General features: G+C 52.1%; 1 protein-coding gene and 1 long non-coding RNA gene across 2 annotated transcripts in view; one reads left to right on the top strand and one right to left on the bottom strand.

Annotated features, from left to right (window-relative positions):
• LOC310704624 overlaps positions 1-17,780 on the bottom strand; it is a 538,844-nt gene extending 521,064 nt beyond the window's left edge. The window contains exon 1 of the long non-coding RNA XR_014524929.1: positions 17,663-17,780. This is a non-coding gene — a long non-coding RNA (uncharacterized lncRNA). The remainder of the gene's footprint in view (positions 1-17,662) is intronic.
• Positions 9,383-22,704, top strand: ARX (aristaless related homeobox). Its single transcript, XM_083498269.1, has 5 exons — positions 9,383-10,045; positions 11,200-11,899; positions 14,745-14,790; positions 17,543-17,880; positions 21,342-22,704. Exons 1-5 carry the CDS (start codon positions 9,853-9,855, stop codon positions 21,580-21,582), a joined length of 1,518 nt encoding a protein of 505 aa, XP_083354395.1. The 5' UTR covers positions 9,383-9,852; the 3' UTR covers positions 21,583-22,704.
• The last annotated feature ends 277 nt before the right edge of the window (positions 22,705-22,981 follow it).

Below are 22,981 nucleotides of genomic sequence, written 5' to 3'. Positions count from 1 at the left end.
AACTATGACAGCTACAAAGAAAGCAGACAAAGACCCAGGAATTGTCAAGAGAGTGCAGAGAACAATATCAAGAGTAAATGGAGATCAGAAGTAGTGTTATAAAGAAGCTTAAAGCAAAAAGGATTTGGAAGGTGATGCAATAGGTCACAGAAGAGCCATGTAAAGAACATAGTTTGGAAAGGAGAAAGCCGAGCCTGTGGGTAATTCAATGTCGATATATCTTTCTTAGGGTAGTTTACTTTAGGCCATCCACTAACAGTGAAATCCTATGAATGTCTACTCAGAAGTAAGCCCATTTCATTCAGTAGGACTTATCCCCAAGTAAGTGTTTACAGGACCACAATCTAAAGTATCTGACATTGAAGCAGGGCCAGCTCATCCATGAGGCAAGTTTAGGTGACCACCTCAGGCCTCAGGATCCACAAGGGCAGCAAATTGGGCCTCCAAATAATGCATCACCCACTGCTGCTAGTGAAGTAGCAGCAATAGCTGTGTAGCGCTCCTTAGAGGTCAGATCTGCTGCCTCCCCCTCCCCATGCCGCCTCTACAGTGGCCACTTGGCAAATAGGAGAAACTGCTGGTCTCCTTCCATACTTGTTCCTGATGTACGGTAAGTCTTTATGGCCCTCCCCCCTTGTTGCTGATATAGATCTTCACTCACCCTTTCTTCCCTAGAAGGGTACCATTTTGTGGTTTGCCTTAGGTGCCAACATGTCTTGGGCCAGCCCTGCATTCAAGCAGTATAATTTCCAGGTAATGTGGCCTGCATGACTAAGCCGCTTCTGGCAAAACCAGAGCAGAGCACGGAAATGCCATTTACCTTCCCACTGGAGTGGTACCTATTTATCTACTTGCACTTTGACGTGCTTTCGAACTGCTAGGTTGGCAGGAGCTGGGACCGAGCAATGGGAGCTCATCCCGTCGTGGGGATTCGAACCACCAACCTTCCGATCGGCAAGCCCTAGGCTCAGTGGTTTAGACCACAGTGCCACCCGCGTCCCATTATGGCCCTATACAGTGGTACCTCGGGTTACATACGCTTCAGGTTACATACGCTTCAGGTTACAGACTCCGCTAACCCAGAAATAGTGCTTCAGATTTAGAACTTTGCTTCAGGATGAGAACAGAAATAGCGCTCCGGCGGCGCGGCAGCAGCGGGAGGCCCCATTAGCTAAAATGGTGCTTCAGGTTAAGAACAGTTTCAGGTTAAGAACAGACCTCCGGAACGAATTAAGTACTTAACCCGAGGTACCACTGTACCAGGTTGGTTGATAAGGGCCACAGTTTGAATGAGGCCTTAGTATTGCAAGCAATATAGTACATGTCTTCATCAACTCGTTACCTATGGTGGATTTTCCTGGGAAGCTCTGTTTTGAGAGCCAAGGATTTATCAAGAAAGTATACTTCAGGCAACATAACAGTAAATCTACTCATTTCTTTTTCAGGCTTACTTGCACCATTGGGAACCATGTTTAAGACTTGTAACCTCACACACACACACAAACACAAACAGTGTTTCATTACAGATAGCTCATTAGCTATAACCTTTATGCCTTACTCTTTGCACTCTCCCCAAAGGCAGCATCCCAATTCCTTGAGATATTTAAAACAGGAATAGGAAATAAATTATATAATTACTTGGTCTATTATACAATTAGCTCACCATAGAGATGGAAATAAACCTGTCTTCAAAAACGTTTGAGATGCGAAGGCATATCAAATGCTTCTTTTTCAGTGCCTGTTTTCCAGAGACTTGTGTTCTCTCCATGTCCTTTTCCATTTAATTTCTTGGTCCACCTCTAGACCCTCCTTTAGCTCTTTAGAAACCAAAAATCCCTCTCCTCCTTTATGTCTCCCCACAATTTTTTTCTCTTTGTTTAAAGAGCTAGAGGTAGCACAAACACTGGCCTCCCCCCCCCACCCAAGTTTGAGATGAGATCTCTAGTACTAATATTCAAATGTGTAGCTTCTGGCCCTCCCCCAGACAAATCTGCCATTGCTAGACAAGCCCAATTCTATTACATCTGGTACCTCAAGCCCCATAGAACATAAACTACATGAAGGGACAACTGTTGCCAATCACAAGCCAGTTTGGAGAATGGGGCTAAAATTAACAGCAAGGTTCAAAACCCCAGGCTTGGGCAGAATCAGCATTAAATTTCAAAATAAAATTAAAATGAAACAGTGCATTTTAAGTGTTTGTTGCAGCTACACTTTACACCTTGTAAGAACCAATGCAGTATCATCTCCACCACAGCCCAGTCACCTTTAAGACCTTAAGCAAGCACATAAAACACCAGCTAAATTGTTTATGACAATGGTAATTCAACAGGTAGAATGAGTGAACTGGCCATATATATGGAGTGTTCACAGACTGCATTCAATACTGTCTTGTATTTCCCTCCCTCACCGCATAGAAATTCTGCATAGAAATTCTGGGGTTGCTTCCATTGATTTAGAGAGGATAATTCTGAACATTAACTAGGGTGGGTGAGTTACGGCTTCAATAGGTACTAGGAAACAGTGAATTGAAATGAGCCCAACACATTTGGGTTCTATATCCCCCTTCTTCAGAAGCAATTCTTCCTTGCCTGTTCCTTCAGGGAAAGACGTCCTGCGTCTAGGCGACGAAGGAGACGCTCCACTTTGTGAGAATTAGGCAAGGAGACTTGCCTCTGGAGAAGGCAACCAACGCACATTGGGAAGATTTGTTTTAGCCGGGAATGGCAATGTTGGGCTCCTGGAGGAAATCTATTGTCCAAACATTTTCTTGGAGTGACTCCTGCATTGTTATAAAGCAGCTATATCACAATGGTTAATATGAAACAAACAAATTAGAAAATAAGGAATTCCTTGATTTCAGTAAAAGACATACTAGTCTTACTTGAGACACAATTTGATTATTAGCTTTCCTGCAACAAACTACATCTCACTTTCACTACTAGCGTTTGGGGAGGTTAAAATGAAATCTTAGATCAGCTTGATGTAGAAGCAGGGATCTGAACCTGCCTTATCCTCATCCACTCGAACTGACACGGCAACCCTTAGGCAAGCAAGCAGCCTAATAGACATGTTAAAACTGGCTTCTGTCTCATCTCCTGCCTTTTATTCTTTCTCCAGACAAAGCCACCGGGGTTTACTTCCGTCCTATAAGAACGCGACAAGATTGAAAGGTTGGAGTTCTGCGCGTCCACTAGAGGGCGAACAAATCTCCTCCTGGCCGAAAGCGACGGAACCAGGCGCTGGGGAGTCCCCACTGCCCCCGGTCCTGCAGGAGGCCGGGCAATTGACACGTGATTTACAGAGGATCCGCGCTCTTAGTTTCAGCAGAAGCACAATATGGAATACTGTTTGGGGTTTCTAAAAAGGACACGTGGGGCTGGGGAGGAAGGGAGATGATACTAAAGGAGGTGCTAGGAAAAATTAAAAGAACATGAAAGAAACTGGAACATTTGCAGTGGCGGCATAAAAGAGCGGCGTTGCAATGAAATCGCGAAGGATGCGCGTGGGCCCTTTCTACGCCTGCATCTAAGAAACGCCCGGACCTCTAAAAACTGGACCACGGAAAAGGTCCCAAAGGTGTTTTCCATTCCGTATTAAAAGCGAACACGGGCAATAAAGTTGATCCAGGCAAGCGCAAAGCAACACGGAAAGGGAGGCTTAATGGAACGGTCCTCGTGTTAAACTGCGGGCCTGTTTGATCCCACTGAAAAGCTCGCAGAGGAAGGAAAGCGCTCCGAAGACTAAAACAGCAGCAAAGCAGCGAGGAAAGATCCAGGCATAAAAGTGTCTAGAATGGAGTGACAATTGTCTGAGATTGCTCGGGTTGGAACGAGCGAGAAATGAAAATGTATTGAGTGGAATAACGATGCTTAAATGGGATGGATCATGGATTTGGTAATGGGCGTAGCCAGGATGGGGGGGGCAGAACCTCCGTTTGCTGTGTATTTTTATTGGGGGTTTTTATTTTGGGGTGCAGCGCCCCTCCTTGCCTCCCCCTTGGCTATGCCCATGGTTCTGGTGCGTAAAGTGGAATGGAAAGGGACTGGGCTGCACTGAGAATGGAATTACGGAGGAAAAGCAGTCCGGTACCATTCCGGAGTCATAACACCCCTCCCTCTGCACGTGGACTTTATTGATCCCTCTTACAAGTGCAAAGCCATTGGCACCCCGACTACATCCCTCTCCTTTCCTTCGCTCCACTGCCACCCTCCATGCCCCTGGTGTAAATGAGGGGCCTGGAAACACCTATAGCTCAGGCATCCGGTCCACTCATACTCCAGGGGAGCCCGTTCTCTTCCCCGTCTCCGACAGCAGTCCGTACATCGTCAAGTAGGAGGACGCTCCGAGGTACCCCAAGGCCTGACATTCCCAACGGCATCGCCACCCCTTCAGGCTTGGTCCAAGGAGCAAAAGGGGAAATACTTTCCCAGGAGGAAAGTGAGCCCCCACCGGAGCCGGGGGTGTCACGCTGAGACCTGCTGCGCACTTGACCTGGATCTATCATGCTGGAATCCTACGGAAGCAAGTAGTGCTCAGTCGGTTACGACTGAGGACGGTTTGGAGAGCTTTTTGATCAGAGCTCAGCACTACCCAACTTTCCCTGGAAGCCCCCCCCCCCCCCCAGGTTTCGACCCAACCTGTTCCAGAGGCAAGCGGTGAAGAGGTCTAGCCTAACTCAAAGTTCAGGCCTCGCTTCTTCTCACCATCCGACAAGAGAGGCCTGTCTAAAACCGCATTGAAATCACGAAGGCTCCCCCCACTAGCCCAGAATCCGTTTGCTGTGAAGCGCATTGCGATATAAGTGAGAGATCGGTCGCTAGATGGATAGGGGGGTGCATAGTTGGGCTTGCAACTTGCAAGGTGATCTATGCCATTCCGTATCACTGACATGCTTTCAGTGCCCTGGGCCCAGCCGAGGCTTGGCTTTCCACGCCGCTGCTTTTCCGCGGCCCGCCCGGACACATCCTGGCCCCGCGGGAGAGCGAGGCGCACGGATGCTCGCCTCGTTTGCCAGCTTCCGCGGGGAAGCAGGGGCGCCCTGCCAAGTACAACGGGAGAGGAGGGTGGGAGAGAAGGGTGGAAGGGAGGAGAGAAGAAGGGATCCCGTTTCGCTGCCTCCTGTGAGCATATTAGGGGGGAGCTGAAGTGGGAAGCCCCATTCCATGAGGTGAATCCCGGCAGATTGGAAGGAAGAGGAAAGCGGAGCTGGGGGTGTGAAGGAAACCTGCCGGCGGGCGCCCTGCTGCCTTTCTCAGCGCTGCCTGTCACTCCCCAAAACTTGTTATCCTTACAAGGCATCCGTTTGTTTGGCTGATCTCAGCAAGGTTTTCTCCTCCAAGTAGAACTCTAATTGCTATAATTCGACTGTATCATTTTGGATCATTGCACTATTGTTGTTTTCTCTCTCTCCCTCGCTTCCCCCGAGCCCGGAAACAAGGGCGCTCCGGTGTGAAATTAGCAGGTTGCAGGAGGGAACAGGGAAAGGGAGACCATCAATGAAGGGAAGTTTGTTTTTATTTAAAAGGCTAAGGAGAGAAGGGGAGAGACAAAAAGAGCCAAGGAAACGCAAAGGCGCGCGGAGGCGAGATCGGTGGTGCAGACAAGCAGGCAAGAATCCCCCTCGGCCTCTGTGCCGCCGGGACCAGGGCCAGTGACAGCTGGACCCCGCTTGTTCCGATTGGGCATCGAAGTTGGCAAGGCTTGGGGTGGGGAGAGGAGGCACGGGGAACGGAGGATCTGGGCGGCAAAAAGCTTGCTCGACCTTCTGGCGGGAACCAAGCCCGAGAAGGATTTGGAGGGAAACCCCACTAGGGGTCATGGGGCTTAGCTACCCTTCCCCAAGAAGAAATAGGTCCGGGAAGAAAGAGCAAGAGTCCCATAGACAGATTTGGGGTGGAGGGGCGCTTTTAAAAGTCCATGTCAGATCAAGTGCCACACCCAGTCCTATTTACGCAGAAAAGCCATCCATTTATTAGTGGCATGCAAGTGGTTGCTTCGTCTCTACGGAGAGCAAACCCGGTGCAAACGACGTCAGTTTTGTACCAACACACACACACACACACAGTCGTTTGGCTGATTTGAGTTGAGAACCTTGTTGGTCTTGAGAAGCGAGGAGCGCACGACTTTCCAGCTATGCTTTCTCGCTCTCTTACTACAACCGTGGTTCCTTAAAAACTGTCAAACAGCTGGCTATATTTTGCTTGGGTGTTCTTTTTTTTTTTTTTTTTTTTTTGTTTTAGGCTCCCTTCGAAAAGGGAGTGGAAGCGCTGCTTAAGGTTACCCAGACCTGCAGCTCAACTGCAATTTATTTGTTTAAATCGACCTCGGAGGAGCTCAAAGCCTGGAGGCATTGTGGAGAGCCCCCTGGCAGGGACTTTCGGGTCCCTCCGTCCAAGTAGCTTTCCGAAGAAAGCGAAGGCGCATCTGAATAAAAGGGGCGAGTGAAAGCCGAGGAGCGAGTCTCCCCAGGTTGCGAGGTCACGATTTCTCCCCAGTCTGCCTAAGACTCAGGGGGAGAAGCGGGTGGCTTTGAGCCAAGAAGACGTGTTGTGCCCACCGTCGCCCAGCCAAACAAGACCTGGAAGTCGCCCCGTGGGACGGAGCATCTCCGGGCAAAGCGGGGCTTGAGGGAAGGCCGGGACTTTCCCTCTCCCTCTCCGACACAGCACTACACCACTCGGGCGGGTTTGTGCCAAGGAAAAGGCGAACCCAACACAGAGGAGGAGGGAAAGAGGGAGGGTGTCGCATCGGAGCTAAAGTGGCGACGCCAACCAGCATAACTGCTCCTCTGCCTGGTTTGGTTGGGGCATCTTTCAGGGCTGGTGGAGGCGCAGGCGGAGAGAGGCACAACCTGCTGCGGGAATTGCTCGGTCGGGGCTTTCCCTGCCCTTCCAATAGGTGGCCAGGCACCTCGGCTGGTTTCTTGGGTTGGCCACAACAATAAAATTCCCTCTCTGAGTCGCGATCGGTTTCCCAAGGAGGGTTGCCTTCCGGATGGATTTGGCTCTTCCAGTCCCATCCTCTTGACTTAGCCCTCCTCTCCGCCCCCCCCCCCATTTGCCCTCTTTTTCTAGACTTGAGAAAGGCAGGTGGGATTAACTCCGATTGTGGCTGTTGCTCTTGTGGTTGGTATTATCATCGTGTGGATGGTATTATTATCTTGTGGTTGGTATTATTATCATCATCCGCATCAGCATTGTTGCTGCTGCTGCTTAAAAAACATAAACACTATTCCTGCTAATAAAGACCTCCTCTCCCACCCTAGTCTTGAAGCAGTAAAGCCAACCTTATTTTATTCATTGATTGCTTTTTGTTCGTGGGAAGACCAGGATGGCGAGAGACTAAGACGAAGGGCGGTCTCGTGTTTCTTTAACTGCTCCCCATCCTCATGGTCTTCTTAAAACTCTGCCTTTCCCAGGGCGAGAGAAGAGGGGGCCGTCTCAAGCAGAGGGAAAGCCTGTTTGGTTTCTCCTTTCTACAGCAAGTGTCGCGCTGTGAGGAGGAGAAGTGGGACGGGGGCAAAAGCAACGGGGGCGAGGCGAGGCAAGCTGCGAGAGCCGGGCCCCGTTGTGGGACGACCCTCCTGTGCGGAGGCTCCCCCCCCCCCCCCGTCCGGGAGCAGGCGCCCCGCTCCGCTTCCCAGCCCCTTTTTCCCTCCGTCTCCAGTGGCGGATGAAACGCTTCTGCCAAGGCAGCTCCGGAACGTCGATGGCACATTAGCATTTGAAAGAGTTATCCAGATGTTTATTACAGTTTGAGAGAGACAGAGGGAGAGAGAGATCCCAATTATAAATCCTTGTATTTTTAAATACCCAGTGTAAGCGATTCAAGTAGATGCCTTTGTAAATTTCTTTGACACGTTCAAACGAGGAAAGTTGAGCAGAAAGAAAATCAGGCCTGGAGTATTCCCCTTGTCCAAAACCGGGATTTTTGTTTTTTTAAAATTAACCATTATTTGCTCCCTCGCTCTGCCTCCGCTGTTCACGCTGCCTTCGCAGAGCAGTGGGGAATCTCGTATTTCAGAAGCAGCAGAACGGAGCACACGGCGGTATTGGGCCCCGATCCCGGCCCTCCGACGGTTACACATCCGCATCTGCCTACCAAAGAAGGCCCACTGATGCGAACGTGGGGTTATTCCCCAGTCTTGAAGGAGCTTTAACACTAGGGGGAAATTCTCCCTGACAAAATAGTTGTTTGAAGTAGCAACAACGACAATGAAATGGATCTAGAAATCGGGGTGGTTTAGGGACGGCCACCATCGTTGGGAAGGATCAGATACCTGGCACTTTTATCCTCTTGTTGGAAGAGGCCGGTGCCAGTGGAAGCATCAAAGCATCCTTAGCCCGCTTGGTTTCAAAAGAGAGAGGCTGCTGGAGGATAGTCCCGGGTTTAATGCCATCGCATTCGCAGCCGGCCAAACCTTCCCGGCTTCAGGCGAGGCTTTCAGCCTTTGACTCAGTCCCAGCCACTCAGAATCCTTTTGATCTCGTCCGGTCCCATTTCATTCCAGTCAAATCCCTGATCTGCCACAGACCTGTCTTCACTCTGAAGACAAATATAGGATTCTTCTGGGATCTTGGTCGGTTTGCATTTGAAGGTATACTGGATCCACTACAACAGCAACAGCCAAACAAACAAACAAAGCAACAATGACCCTAGATTGAATAAATAACGAAGAATCGGTCGAGGAAAGTCCATTAGGTCCTTTTGAAAACTCCCTTATGATCGTGCCCGCTCGTGCTGATGGGCTTTTCTGTACCAATTCACTTTAATCGTTTGATAAATCGAAATTTGTACGCAAAATGTGTTTCCACACGGGCCACCATTGCAAATTAATCTGTACCAATTTGTTAGTGAACGAACTTTTCCTGATAAACAGTCTCATGTGTTTTTGATATTTTTCTCTAGCTACAGAGAGAGATCTGTATTTTTATACATGAATGAATGCGTGTGCGTGTACACACTCGATGTACAGATACTCCCACACACGTTCTACATTAATGTTGCAATCCTAAAAACACACTGTAAGGTTTATTGAACATAGTGGGATTTACTTCCAAGTAGTTCAGGACAGAAGTGCTCCGTGCTCTATTTAGGCAGCACTTGTATCAAAAATTATAGAGCTGCCTGATGAAGATCAGCTCTAACGGAATGCAGTAATAATTAATCCAGTTAATCCCTCACTAATTTAATAATGCCCAACAACCCACTTTTAAAACAAAAACAAAATTAGGGGAGGAGGGCTGTTTCTTGAATGGAACAATAAGTTATTTGGGAAGATCGGGACGAATATATGACATAGTTAAAACTCCGTTCCCAATATAATATAGTTAAGACTATATAGTCTGGATTATTTGGGCTCATCGTCCCTAGAAGTGTCAAATTGGCAGGAAACTTTTCCAAGGAAGAGGAGTTGAACGAGATGACCTTCGCCAGATCTCTTCCTGTCCTTCAGCCCCAGCAAGGACGAGGTCTGGGCAGGGAAAGTTAGCCTGCCAACTTTTTGTCAAGCAACCCGTTCCCGTTCCCTGCCCCCTCCCCTCTCATGATTCCGGACCGCGTTTTCCCCTTGGCTGGGAGCCGAAGGCTGCCCAGCCTCTGGAGAGAGCCAATCAGAGCGCGGCTCCCAGCACGTGGAGGAGAGGGAATCAAGAGCCAAGCTATTGCGGCTCAGGCGCTACACTTGTTCCCAGTGTCCTGGGCAGGAAGAGGGGCGACTTTGCCGGCGCTGCTGCCGTTGCCTGGTGGGGGGAGGGGTGCCAGCCCAGCCCGGAGCCCGGAGCCCACACGCGCCGCCACCCGGAGCCCGGCCAGGCGCGGCGGTGCGGGAGGGGCCAGCAAGCCCAAGCCATGAGCAACCAATACCAAGAGGAGAGCTGCTCCGACAGGCCCGAATGCAAAAGTAAATCGCCAACTTTGCTCTCGTCCTACTGCATCGACAGCATCCTGGGCCGGAGGAGCCCGTGCAAGATGCGGCTGCTGGGAGCGGCGCCCAGCCTCGCTCCACTGGCCGGCAGGATCGAGCAGGACAAGGCCGGCCAAGGTAAGCCCAGCTCAGGGGGGCAGAGGAAAGAGCAAGCGGGCCTGGCAGGCAACTTCGCTTCTCCGGGCAGCTCCAGCGAGCTCCGCGGAAATCCTGCGCCCGGAGAGCCGGCCTAGAGCGCGGAGACCCCCTTGCAAGTGGCGTGGATGGGCGCGTGGGTCTGAGATGCAGGCGACCCACCGCCCAGGCGATCAGGAAGGTTAGGGGGCAGAAACGGACTGGGAGAAACTCCGCTTCCCCACCACTCTTGGGGTCTCTGTTTTGCCTTGCCTCCCACCACCAGCTGCATCCCAGACACGCCCGGGGTCGCCTTTAGCTTGCTTGGGGAGAAGGGGAGGTGGTGCCCAAAATGGGGGTCTCCTCTTCTTTTTTGGAGAAGGTGGGGTGAAAGAAGACAAGTAACGGCGGCAAGTCAGCAGGTCCCTGGCGCGTATTTTCCGTTGCTGCTTCGGCGGCGCCTTTCCGCTGCCAGGCCTGCTTGGGAGGGCGAATAGATAGGGCGTCCTTTGGCGGGGCTCCCGGTTGTAAAGAAGTGGGGCTCCGGATAGAATGTGTTTGGAGGGGACAGAGAAAAAGAGTTTAAAAATATTTTAAGCCTCTTTCTCTCCGGCCTTCCAATTCATGGGGATCTTCGGGTGCCGGCAAAGCCGCTGGAAATGCTTTTGACGAAGCCGACAGGTGTCAGATGGTCGGCTGGAGGAGAGAGACTTTTAATGAATGCACTTAAAAGAATAGTAATGTTTAATAAGTCAAGGGGTTGGAATAAAAACTAATGCAGAGAACAGTCAGCTTTTGCTTTCGTCCAGACACAATCCTCAAATTTATCTCTCCGTACAGTTCCTACAGGGGTGGGTTTTGATAGAGCTTCCTGTGAAGGATTTTGGTCTCGGGACGGGAAAGGGAGACGTGGAGAGATCCGACCTGGTTTGGCAAAAATAATTGCAGCTGCCCGCCTAGAAAGTTGAAAGCATCTGGGCAAAATGGGGGGGGTTGTATTTACACCGGGGGCCCCCACGCACGGTCTGCCCTTTGCTCCGAGTCCCTGGGCCCGTTTCTAGAGGCAGACGGAGGGTCCCCCCGGCTGGGCGGCAGCGAAACGTGCCCGGCCGGGTCGGTGATGGGTGCGTGTCTGTCTGTGTTCGTCTCCCCGGCAGGACCGGCCAAGGGTAGCCCGGCGGGCTTCGAGGCTGCCGAGTTGCACCTGCCGCCCAAGCTGCGCCGCCTCTACGGGCCCGGCGGGGGCCGGCTGCTGGCGAGGGCCGAGCGGGTAGAGGCGGGCGCCTCGTCCTGGGACTCGCTCAAGATCAGCCAGGCGCCGCAGGTCAGCATCAGCCGCAGCAAGTCGTACCGGGAAAACGCGCCCTTCCCGCGGGCCGCTGCCGCCCTCGACGAGCTGTCCAGCGGAGGAGGAGGAGGCGGCGGCCTCGACAGCAGGCCCGGCCGAGACGACGAGTTGCTGGACGACGAGGACGACGAGGATGACGACGACGACGACGAGGAAGAGGCCGAGGAGCTGGACGAGGAGCTGGAGGACGACGAGGAGCTGCTGGCCGAGGCCAAGGAGGCCCGGCGGGCCGCTGGGGGCCCCGTCGGCGTCGTCGGGGGACCTGGCGCGGCGCCGGGGACGGAGGGCGCCGACGGCTGCTCTCCCAAGGAGGAGCTGCTGCTGCCCGTCGACGAGCTGGTGGAGGGCAAGGACGGCGAGGACAGCGTGTGCCTGTCGGCCGGCAGCGACTCCGAGGAGGGGCTGCTCAAGAGGAAGCAGCGCCGCTACCGCACCACCTTCACCAGCTACCAGCTGGAGGAGCTCGAGAGGGCCTTCCAGAAGACGCACTACCCGGACGTCTTCACCAGGTAGGTGGCGAGGCGCTGGGGGAGGGGAGGGGGCAGCTGCCCAACTTGGGGGTTCCGCCGGTCCCCAGGACCCAAAGCGAGCTCCCCTGGCCACTCTTCGCTCAAGTTAGACGGGGCTGGAAAGGGACAATGAGTATAAACTCTTAAGATTGAAAGCGACGGAGGGGTGTCTGCGGGCAAAATCGGAAGCCTTGGGACTTGGAGATAAACGTACACGACAAGAAGAAAAAGTGCGCGCGCCTGGGGATAACTTGGGAAGCTGTGGAACTGACGGGGTGGGATATGGTGGGAAATTCCCTTCTCCCCCCCCCTTGTGTCCCAGGGCTTTATTCAATCCACCCCGCGTCCAGGAGAAATAGTCGTTCTTTTTTTGAGGTTCCCTCTCCTCAGAAGTCCAGACACCCCATCCTTAGGATAGGAGGAGAGAGGGGCTTGTGTGGCTCAGCCCGAGTTCGCCGGCCAAGGACAGGTTAGAGGTGGGTTTTGGCCGCGTCTTTGTCAAACCCTCTCCGGGGTCTATTTTTGCCTTGATCCTCCGGCTAGTCTGTCGGGTATCAGTTTCAGCGCTCTCGGTGGAAGCTGGAGCGCTGCCCTGCCGCAGGGAAGCCCCGTGCGTATATATAGATAGATATAGTTTTGAAAAGATCAAAGTATTCCGCTTGAGAGGGCTAAAAATATGGGACGAGAATGGCAGCTTGCTTGGAAAGCTTTGGCAGAAGCCCCAAGCGCCCCAAGCGCCCGCCCGCCGGTTCAGGACGTTTCTGGGCACTGTCCAGAAAGAAAAAAGAAAAAGATTTTTTTAAAAAGGGGGGAGGGAGTCCGGAGGGAGAAAGTCATTCTGATCCACTGCCTTGCCTTGAGGTCTGCTCCTTACAGGGGTTTGAAGCAGAAGCCTAACCGAGCACGCTTACTTTGAAAGGAACCGGGCTGTTCGTCTTCCCCTGAAGCGCTGTATCAGACGTGTATCAGGCTTGATCCGAATTAAAGCGGTGTCAAGCTGCATTTGCGCTTTCAAGGGGGAAGTCCCTGCCTCCCGTTACCTAGAATCTGCTTGGGAGACGAACTTAATTGCAGTGAAAATGACAATAATGCAGATGCCCATTTTGTTTGCAAGTCTGTGCCTAAGTGGTTTGATGGGATTTTAATTTTTAAATCACTCGGTAGCAGATCCTTTCCTTTCTTTGGATTCCCCCGTACTCCTAAAATGCTCCCATTTGCAATCCGGAGAAAAGGAGAGGAGAGCATAACGCTATTAACGGGGTTACGCTCTCAATAAGTAGGCGAATTTCGTTTTGAGCTGCAAAGCCTCTTCTGCGAGGAATTCCTTTTACCGCATCCGGATCCGAGAAGGGTCGCTTTCAGCAATATTTGTAGCAAAGGTTTTGCTATTTACCAAGAGGAAAGGAATTACTGATCCTCAGAATACAGAGATTCGTTTTGGCTTCTTATTAAGAGCGACCCTAATTCCCTTCCATATTTTACCCCTTCTTGGGGCTGCAATCCGGTCCCCATTTTAACAGAGTAGCCCACTGAAGTCGGTGGGATTTACTTCCGAGGAGACCCACGTAACTCAGTTTATTGCACTGTTAAAGTTGTTAGCCAAGGCTCGCCTCACCTCTAATATGGGGGGTGGGGAAGAGTATTTCCGTAGAAATGGGATGGGAAGCAGCGTTTATTTCTTGGCACATTTGCTGGAATCTCCTTCGGAGCCAGCGGGCATAAGACGCAGCTTCGCCGGCGTGGCGCAGGAAATCACCGGGATCCCCTTGCTTGGGAAACAGAACTGCGGCTTGAGCGAAAGCTGCTGCCTTGCTTTGCCTCGCAGCCACTCAAGGCAACAGCTTGCCTAGGGAGCGCCCTTCCTCTGCTCCGATTTCGTTCGGAAAGGTCTTTGAAGTGGAATGTGCCGGCTTAGGCTGGAGAGGTTTAGCCAGGCCGCTCCTCCCATGGCGCACATCGGAGCAGAGAGGCTTTGGTGCGGCCATCTCTGTGAGGAGCCAGACCCTCGGGCTGGAGATCTTTTTTTTTTTTAAAAGAAAAAGTTGGCAGTCTGGAGGAGCTGGGCAAGGGCGAGCTGGCTCTTCTGCTCCAGCCCGGCCAGGCTTCCTCTCTGGCCAGCGCGGCGCTTTTCTTCCTAACGGAGGGAGAGCCAATTATCCCGGGAGCTCTCATATTCGAGGTAAACAGATTATAAGCAGTTTTCTAACATAGTAATGGTTTCCGATTTGCCTTAATTGTTGCAATAATAATCGCAATGAAGGGCTCGCGTTGCAGCTCAAAGGATCTCCTCTGTGCCGCGGCGCGGCGTTTGGAGGGGGGAGCCTTGCTCCGGCGCGCGGGGCTGCGGGCCTTGGCCGGGGTCGCGGCCCTTCCCAGCAGACTGTCAAAGCCCCCGCTCGCAAGTTTTCCTCTTTTCACTTCCTCCAAACATTTTCGCCTTCGTAACAACAAGGGGGGGGGGCAGGGACACGCAGATCAAAACAAGAAACTTGGGAGGTTGTTTTTTTCTAGTCTGCTTTGTGCACCCGATTTCAAGCTAGCCTCAGGATGTGGAGAGTGAAACGCTTCCTGGTTTGGGATATTATTATTTTTGCGGGGAGTGGGGGTATTGGGGGCATTCCGGGGCGATCCAGCGTCAGTGCCAGTAGGAACTGGAGCGAAGGGCAGGAAACTGGCCTTGTTTGGGACTTTGCATGTGGATGGCTCTCCCCTATATGGGCAAAGAAGGAAGGAGTAGTAGTAGCCTTCACCAAGACGGTGAGACGCAGGACCCTTTCTCTCCTGTTACCCCGCTTCACAGGGCCTCACCTGAGCGTGTGTCTTGTTGTGCTTGTTTCCCTCCCAGGGAGGAGCTGGCGATGCGCCTGGATCTGACCGAAGCCAGAGTGCAGGTGAGTCCAGGGGCAGCTGCGATGGGGACTGGGAGCGCTCTCTCGGCGGGCTTGGGGTCCCCGCAGGTGGGGGGGGAGAGGAAATATTGTTTAAGACCCTTGAACCCAAACAGGCCTCGCTCCTTCTCTCCTCCCTCCGCACCCCCAAATTAAGACCAAACGCTGGGTGATGGGTGCCAGTCTACCCTTTCCCTCGTTGAAACCAGTTAATTTCGTTCTGGCTCTGTGCGGGGGGGGGGAGCAAGCCCCCAGCAGCTTTCCTTCTGCCCCCTTCCCACCCCCACCCCGATGAAAGAACTAGCTGTGGTTGTCAGCCCAACGCAGCGCGAAGCAGGTATTTGCCTGCGCTCTCAAATGGCCCATCGGGCCTCCATCAAAGGGCACTTTGGCGCTCGAGCAAACAGGGAGGGGCTGTTTGGTTTCCTCTCCGCTTGGCCCGAAGAGAGTCAGCTAATGCTATTTGATTTCCTCGATTTTGTTTTTGGCTCGACGGTGCAATGCTATTAGAAGGTGTTTGCTCCCCCACCCCGAGCCCGGAGGCTACGCAGCGCGGAGAGCCAGGCGCTCCACTCGCCCCTCTTCGGCCAACCCCCCGACAGATGGCGGCGGCCTTTTGCCTCCGCGCAAATCACTTTACACTGAAAGTCAGGCGCGGCGAAAGCATCATAAATTCCATATGGCTCATTTAATACACAACAGCTTCTCGCATTAGAAGGGGCTAATGAAGAGCCCGGTCCCCTCCTTTCTGTTGACACATTTCTCCATTGTCAAACAGAGATGTGACAGCAAATCAGGATTTTCAGCTCAGGGGAATGAGTCGTGGGAAAGTTAAATAACTAAGAGAGAGACAGAGACAACCCCCCTTTTCTTTCTCGCCCTCCCTTCCCTCCCTATTCAGTGGAGAAGATGTAATTAAGGGGAATATGAATTATTAGAGCCCCTCGGTTTACCTTTGGGTGTACTCAAACTTATTAATTCAATAAGAGAGGGGGAATTTGCAGTGGGGCCAAGTTGCTAATTGAGTTGGAAACGGAAAAGACGCGCCGAGACGCCACGTTTGCCGTTGCCTTGAGCCGCAGCTCCTAGGCTGGCTGCGCGGGGACCTTCCTAGAGGCGAGAGGAGCAACACAAACGAGAAGATGGTCCCGGTTTCCCTGCCCCCCTCCCCCCGAATATGTGGCTCTCTTTCTCATTTTCCCCAAGCTTTTTCCAAATAATTGCCTCCTATGGAAGCCGAGGCTGCAATCCTATTATATACCCTCACCCATTGAACTCGGTGAGATTTACTTCTGAGCATACACCTATGGGATTGCATTGTCAATCTGTTTAGATTTTAGAAAGTAGCCCTCCCGTTTTTATTCCGTTTCCAAATTTGGAGAGGGATATATTTTCGGTAGTATTCAGTGCTTTGGCTCTAAAACTGGAGAAAGATGTCGATGGCTGATATGAATATATAGAGAACCCCTCCCTGTTTTTATTAATAACTAGGAAAGGGGAGGGAAGCTTGTTTATTGCTGCCCCTTTTGCTTTTCATCTCCCCCCGCTGAAAAGACCAGAGCTCTTTGCAAAATGTGAGCGTTCTCCCCGAGAACGGCTCTGGTGGCGGCTCTGAGTGTGGGTGGCTGCGGAGATGGCGTAATAACCACAATAATAATAATGAAAAATAATTTCCACGGACTGGGAAATTAGCGTTAGAGCCTTTTAAGTGCCGCTAAGAAGGCATGGGTTTAAAATTGTCATAAAAGAAAACATGATGTTTAGCGTGTGTGGCTGGCGAAAACATTCAACTGTCTGTCAAACAGTGGAGTTGAGAAAAGGCGGGGTGTGTAGGGGGGGGAGAACCCGCTGAAAAGGCTGTATACGTGGATACTTTTGAAGAAAATAGGAGAACATTAGGCGAGGTTGCTTGAATGCAGTCGCATTGGTTGTATTATGTATTATGAAGGTGCGTCTTACAGAAAGGCAACCGCTTAAGAAGGAGCTGTTGCGTATGTTTCTACCTGTAGTCCAGGAAGCCTAGCCTAGTCAGAGCCTGCTCAAGCTGATCGATCACTCCCGTTAAGAATAAATAGATCTATATTAAGCCTGCCTTGGCCAGGCCAAGGGCTGGATCCACTTTAAGGTCACCACCAGATATGAGCGAAACGAGATGCGTTTAATTATTGTCTTTATTTCCAATAGGGCACCATCTATTTGCACAGCGCTTTTACAGATTCCCAGGGGGGGGGGGGGAGAGGCAGGTCTCTGCCAGCGAGGAGCTTGCCATCTAAATTACTACCGTGAGGGAGACACTAAGGAAGACGGGGAGAAAACTGATTTGTGATGTCACTGTCACGTAGTTCTGTCCCATTTTGGGTCCGCATGCTCAGCAGTGAAACTTCCCACCCCTCTGCCCAAACCCTTTGCTTCGACATCCCCGCCCAGGCGCGAAGAACATGGAGGAAAGGCAAAATGGGGTCTGGGCGCAGAGAGGTGGGCGCTCTTTTGCCAAGCCAGAGGCCCTTGCTTCCCTTTCCTCTATGGGCCTCTCCCTGGGCAGGAGCGCTGGGTAGTTTCAGACGATGCCTGCTCCAGAACCGCCACGGAAGCCCGAAGATGTGCGCTGCGCTGCGCTCAGGCCCGGGCCTTCCCTGAGGAGGGAGAGGCGTCGTCGTCGTCGTCGTCTCTGGGCTGCCGAGGAGCCGCGAGGGCCGCGCTTGACTAACCGCCTTGCCCCCCTCCCCACCCCCTTGTTTTATGTTTTGGCTTCCAGGTCTGGTTCCAGAACCGGAGAGCCAAATGGCGGAAGAGGGAAAAGGCCGGCGCCCAGAGCCACCCGCCCGGCCTGCCTTTCCCTGGGCCCCTGTCGGCGTCTCACCCGCTCAGTCCCTACCTTGATGCTAGTCCTTTCCCTCCTCACCACCCAGCTCTCGACTCCGCCTGGACGGCCGCCGCCGCAGCCGCTGCAGCCGCCGCCGCCTTCCCCAGCCTGCCGCCTCCGCCTCCCGGCTCGGCAGCTCTGCCCCCCGGCGGGACCCCGCTAGGCCTCAGCACTTTCCTGGGAGCGGCCGTGTTCCGACACCCGGCCTTCATCAGCCCCGCCTTCGGCAGGTAAACTTAAAGCAGGCGCAGCCTAAACCTTCCCCCCCCCCCCACGCTGTCAACGAGCAGACCGTTACCGACGCGCGCACGTGCCGCGGTGGGGCTTCCTCCCGAGTACGCATGCGTAAAGGCACGCTTCGGAGTCGAAGTGGGCGGGGCCTCAAGGGAATCCTGAGGGTGGGAATGGCGAAGGCAAATCTTGGCCTGCCTGGTATTATAAAGATTTGGGCGCGGGTTGTGCGCTGAGGGCCCCGCGCGTGAAGGTGCAGCGGTGCTTCTGAAGGCACGGGAAGGGAGAGTGGCTCTGTCTCTCGCAGGACTAGATTATGGGCCATTCATTGGCCTCATCCAGCCGGCTTTGCCTGGTCGTGTTCTAGACCTGGCGCAGGAGTGGTGGAACTTTTTGTGCTTCAAAACTTCAAGGGACCTGAGACGCTTCCCGCTCAAACCTTCAGAAGTTCCTTTCAGTGTTCGCTGGGCCTAAGTCCCGCACTAATGGGCTTGATGGCGCTGGAGAGGTTCCTCCCTTGTGCTGACAACAATGACCTAAAGATGTCCATGCGTGGGCAGGATGCAATAGTTCAGTCGCTTTGCTTCTGGGTTGAAAGTGTTGTTCCCCAGTCTTTAGAATATGGAATTCGTATGAGTTGGGAATAACAACAACAATAATAATGTGTGCAAAGCTCATGGTACCCTCCTGTTCCCTAACTGGATAGAGATAACTTTAAAGGAAAAGGCCAATCACTAGTATTTGCATTTAGACCATGGTCTTAAGCACATTGGCTGGAAGGTATTCCTAAGATTTTCTTTTAGCTAGATGGCTTGGCCACATAGTATTATTTAGGTGATAGGATGACAGTCCGTTTATTAGAATAATCTCAACTTTTAAAATGGTCTATGTGCGTTTTAACACATTCATTTTACCTTTCATCTTTGTTGGTATTTGATCCCATACTAAATAGTCACAGAAAGGCATAAAATGAAATTGAGAAAGGGATTTAAAAAATGAATAAAGACAACTTAAATCCACTGAAAAGTCACAGCAGTGACTAAAGATATAGCCTGTCTTGTTTACACCTGAACGGAAAACCAGGCTTGTTAGTCAAGGATAAAATAAAATAAATGACACTGCAGCTACCTTTCTTTAAACAATAACCAAACAATTAATTTAAAGAAGTCAATAGCTAATTATAAAGAGACAAAAAAGCATTGTCGGGATTTATGGAAGCCGGAGAGAGGTTGAAAATGGAAGGGCAAAAGAACTGCAGTGATGTCTCTACTGATGAGAACAAAGAAGGGATAGATTCATCGCAGGCGAGACGCCACTTAACACAATTATGTGTTGGAGGAGGGTTGGGGGAAATCCAAGTAAAATTTAGTTTTGTGTGGTGGGGGAACGCGAGAGCCGCCCAGCTACAACGAAAGCGTTTCTGCCTTTCCCCTGAGCCCCCGAGTGACTCAATTTCCCTCAAGGCAGGCAGGCGGCTGCGGGGCTGTCACGCCCCCTACTTGCCGCCGGGATTCTACACTTGGAGCGCTTCTCTCTGGCTGCATCAGCCGGAGCCCTTGCGCTACCTCCCCTTGCGCCCCCCATCAGATTGAAAAATGAGTTGTAAAATGCTTACTAAACTGCCTGGCTAATAGGCTGTGCGATCAAAATAGGCAGGCGACGAAAAAAGAGAGCGAGGAAGTAGTGAAGGGAGCAGAAGAGGAAAGCAGAGATTTTCCTCCTCGCGCTTCCATCTTGCTCTTAACATGCGAAGTTTTTAGGAAAGTTTTTCACCTTCCATAGAAACTGCCTTCTGAAAAGCCAAGCCACTGTGCATATAGGGTTCCCTGTTTTGCTATTTGTATTTTTTTTTTTTAAGAAAAACACCCTCGGAAATCGTAGCCTATAAGAGAGCAACAAGATGCAGACCGTCCCACTTCAGGGCTGAGCTGCGCGAAGAATTTCAGGAGCAGAGAGTCGGGGAACCCCCCTCCCCGCGCCCAAGTAATCCTCCCCAAGGCCCTCCCCGCGCCAGCCAGCCAGCCCGCAGTCCGGGAGCTTAGGCGGCTCCGGGCTTAGTATGTAGCCCCTGTTGCCTTCCAGGCCCACAGTTCAATTCCTAGCCGTGATGATGTCAATAATCACCTCCTTGGTTAATGGAGAGTCTGTATATTTCGACGTGCCAGTCAAGGGGGTCAGTTGCTCTCTTCAGAGCGGCTGCTCCGGGGAGAGGTAAGGAAGGAAAACTAGAGGGGAAGGCATTTCCAAGATTGTGTCATTGAGCCGGGATGCTAGGGTTGCCGGAGAATAATTGGCATTCCACTGTGCGGAAATCCACAGGGACGGCGCGCCCTGCTGGGCGTGGGCATCCGCCCCGCGAAGGAGCCGAGCGGCAGACACCGCTTCGGGCATCCAGGACCTCTAATAAGGCGGCCCGAGGAAAGTATAGACATCGGAAGGGCAAGGGGAGGGGCGCCCGAGAAGCGAACGTGAAGGACAAGGGGAAAGAGCCCGCGGAGGCAGCGTAAAGAACCACCGCTGTAGCTTGGGGGAAGATGAAAGTGGCAGGAGAGGAGAGGGAAACTTGAGCGGGGAGAAAAGCCATCACCTAAAAGTCTCGATTGTTACTACTATTTATTATTAGTAATAGTTTTTAAAAAATTATTCTTCTCTCTGATCACAGTATAAGTCGCAGGCTCAAGCGTCTGCTGCCAGTGCCAGCGAGCTCCTGTCACTAGCAAATGGGAGAGGATTAGGCGCCTTACAGACAATCTCGTTGACTAGGCGTTTCTCTTCCAACCCCGCCTGGCTTATGCTGCCCCGAGAAGGGCCGCGAGTAGGAACCGGCCAGACCTTAAGCTTGGAAAACTCGGGATTCGAATCGAGGCCCGGGAGGGAACAGAGGCGGGACCTTGTTTTGCACACCGCCCCGGGATCCAGACAGGGTGAAGGGCGGTATAAATGCACTGATCAAATACATAAAGAGCATGCGGCTGTTGCAGCATTTGCCCGGGTCGGGATTGGCCACTCTTTCACTCGCAGCCCTATAATTCTGGAGTAGCCAACTTGACGCTCCCCATAAAGTTGTGGAACGACAAAGCCCATGAGCCCCCCGGCAACGGCTCAGAAGTAGTAGTGGGAATTGTAGTCTCAAGTGTATGCGGAGGGTCCCGGGTTGGGCTCTCTCCGCCTTAAATTGTATAAGCGGAAGTTGAGAGTCCTCCGGAGGCCTGTTTCCTTGCCTTTGAAAGTGGGTTTGCCCTTGAATGGACTACAACGCCCATGAGCCACACTCCCTGGGCCTGATGGGAGCTGGAGTCCAGCAGGCCCGTTTTAAAAGCAGCCTGACGCGGATGATGCAATGTAGGCGCGCTTTTGTTAGTGACACGGGGTTCCGGGGGTTTCGCCTGGTCGCCACCCCCTGGGCCTCGTGCTGTCAGCTCGGCCCTGACCGCCCGGCCTGTGTCCTCTTGGCTTGCAGGCTCTTCTCCACCATGGCCCCGCTGACGAGCGCGTCCACCGCGGCCGCCCTGCTGCGCCAGCCGGCCCCGAGCGTGGAGAGCGCCGTGCAGTCGGGCGGCCTCTCGGATCCGGCCACGGCGGCAGCGGACCGGCGGGCCTCCAGCATCGCGGCGCTGCGGTTGAAGGCCAAGGAGCACGCGGCGCAGTTGACGCAGCTCAACATCCTCCCCGGGAACAGCACGGGCAAAGAGGTGTGCTAAGCAGCCCCGACGGGGCGGGGCGAGGCCGGCCAGAGATCGCCTGGCGAGGAGCGAAACCCAAGACCAAAACGGGAGAGCGAGAAGCAGACAGACACATACAAAGAGAGACCGAGGATCCGCGGCGGAGAGCTTCTCCTCCGGTTCGGTACTCGGAGCAAGCCAGGCTCCTGCTTTTTCATGCTTCCCTCGGGCCATTCAGCAGAAGCTCCTTGGCTGGGACTACCCCACGCACCCGCCACCCCTTCCCCAATGTCATTCCGTTTCTTGAACACCCAGGTACATCCCAAGGAGGAGAAAGGAGAGAGGACCTTTTGGAGCGGGGCGCGTGGGCAGGTACGACGTGGCGGCGCAGCCCACGCCCCTCTCTCTCCCTTCGCCACATCTAGTCATGTCACCCTGGGCCGATCTTAAGAGGAGCTTTGGGAGGACGTCGAAACCAAGGATGCTGCTTGGGCCAGGCCAAAAGGAAGCCAATGATGCGATGCTGTGTTAAAACGAACCGGTGCACTTAATAAGGCAAACGGGGAGCGGGGTGGGATCGGGGAGAGAGTCTGGTCTTTTTCTTTTCTTTTCTTTTTTTTGTCGTGTGTGTGGAGGGGTCCTCCTATCATCACACCAACCAAGGGTTTTATAGCAAACCAAAGGGAAAAATAACAGTGCTAGAATATGGACTGTTTTAAAAAAAGAAGTCACTAAACTGTGATGCTCTGTACATACCATTGTTATTAAAAAAATAAGAAAAAGCAAAAAAAGAGAAAAGAAACACAGCAACCCAGAGCTTTGTATATTTGAAATGTTATATAACAATTGCACTCCGTGTAGTGTTTGTACAAGTTTGTCATTTCTGTAGATTCTTACTGTGTTGTAGATATCATAGGGTCCCTAGACAAATATTTATGTACAAACCCTTTATTTAACTTATTAACTGTAGAGGTTCCTGAAACCAGAGAGAGAGAGAGAAAGGGAAAGCGAGTCGAAAAGAGAGAGAGACAGGGCGTCGGTACAGTGCTTTTGTGTAATGTTGTTATTGCTCTCACTTTCCCTTGCGACCAAGTGGAAAAGTGTCACCCATAGAAAATAAAATATATATATATATACATTTATGAAGAATTTGAAAAGATACCTGGAGATGCAGCGTCATTGGAAGTAAATTGTGCTTCATCACCAAGGTGAGGGAGGGCTAGGGTACCAAGGACTTGATTGAACTCTCCAGCTTTGCAGATATTTGTCTGATAGATGCCTAAAAAATATGTAAACGGAAAAAATGAAAATATTTTATTACTTTCACAAGCTTTCTAGGCAAGATTATTTTTCCCCTAACCCAAATTGGTTTTAATGTTAAAAGACACTCCTCCTTTCCCAACCTGGTGCCCTCATGGGAGCTATAGTCCAAAATATC

This window comes from Podarcis liolepis, assembly GCF_965112155.1.
Source record: "Podarcis liolepis genome assembly, chromosome: 4".
NCBI lineage: Eukaryota > Metazoa > Chordata > Lepidosauria > Squamata > Lacertidae > Podarcis > Podarcis liolepis.
Note: the sequence above shows the minus strand (reverse complement) of the source record. Positions and strands in the feature narration are given on the sequence as shown.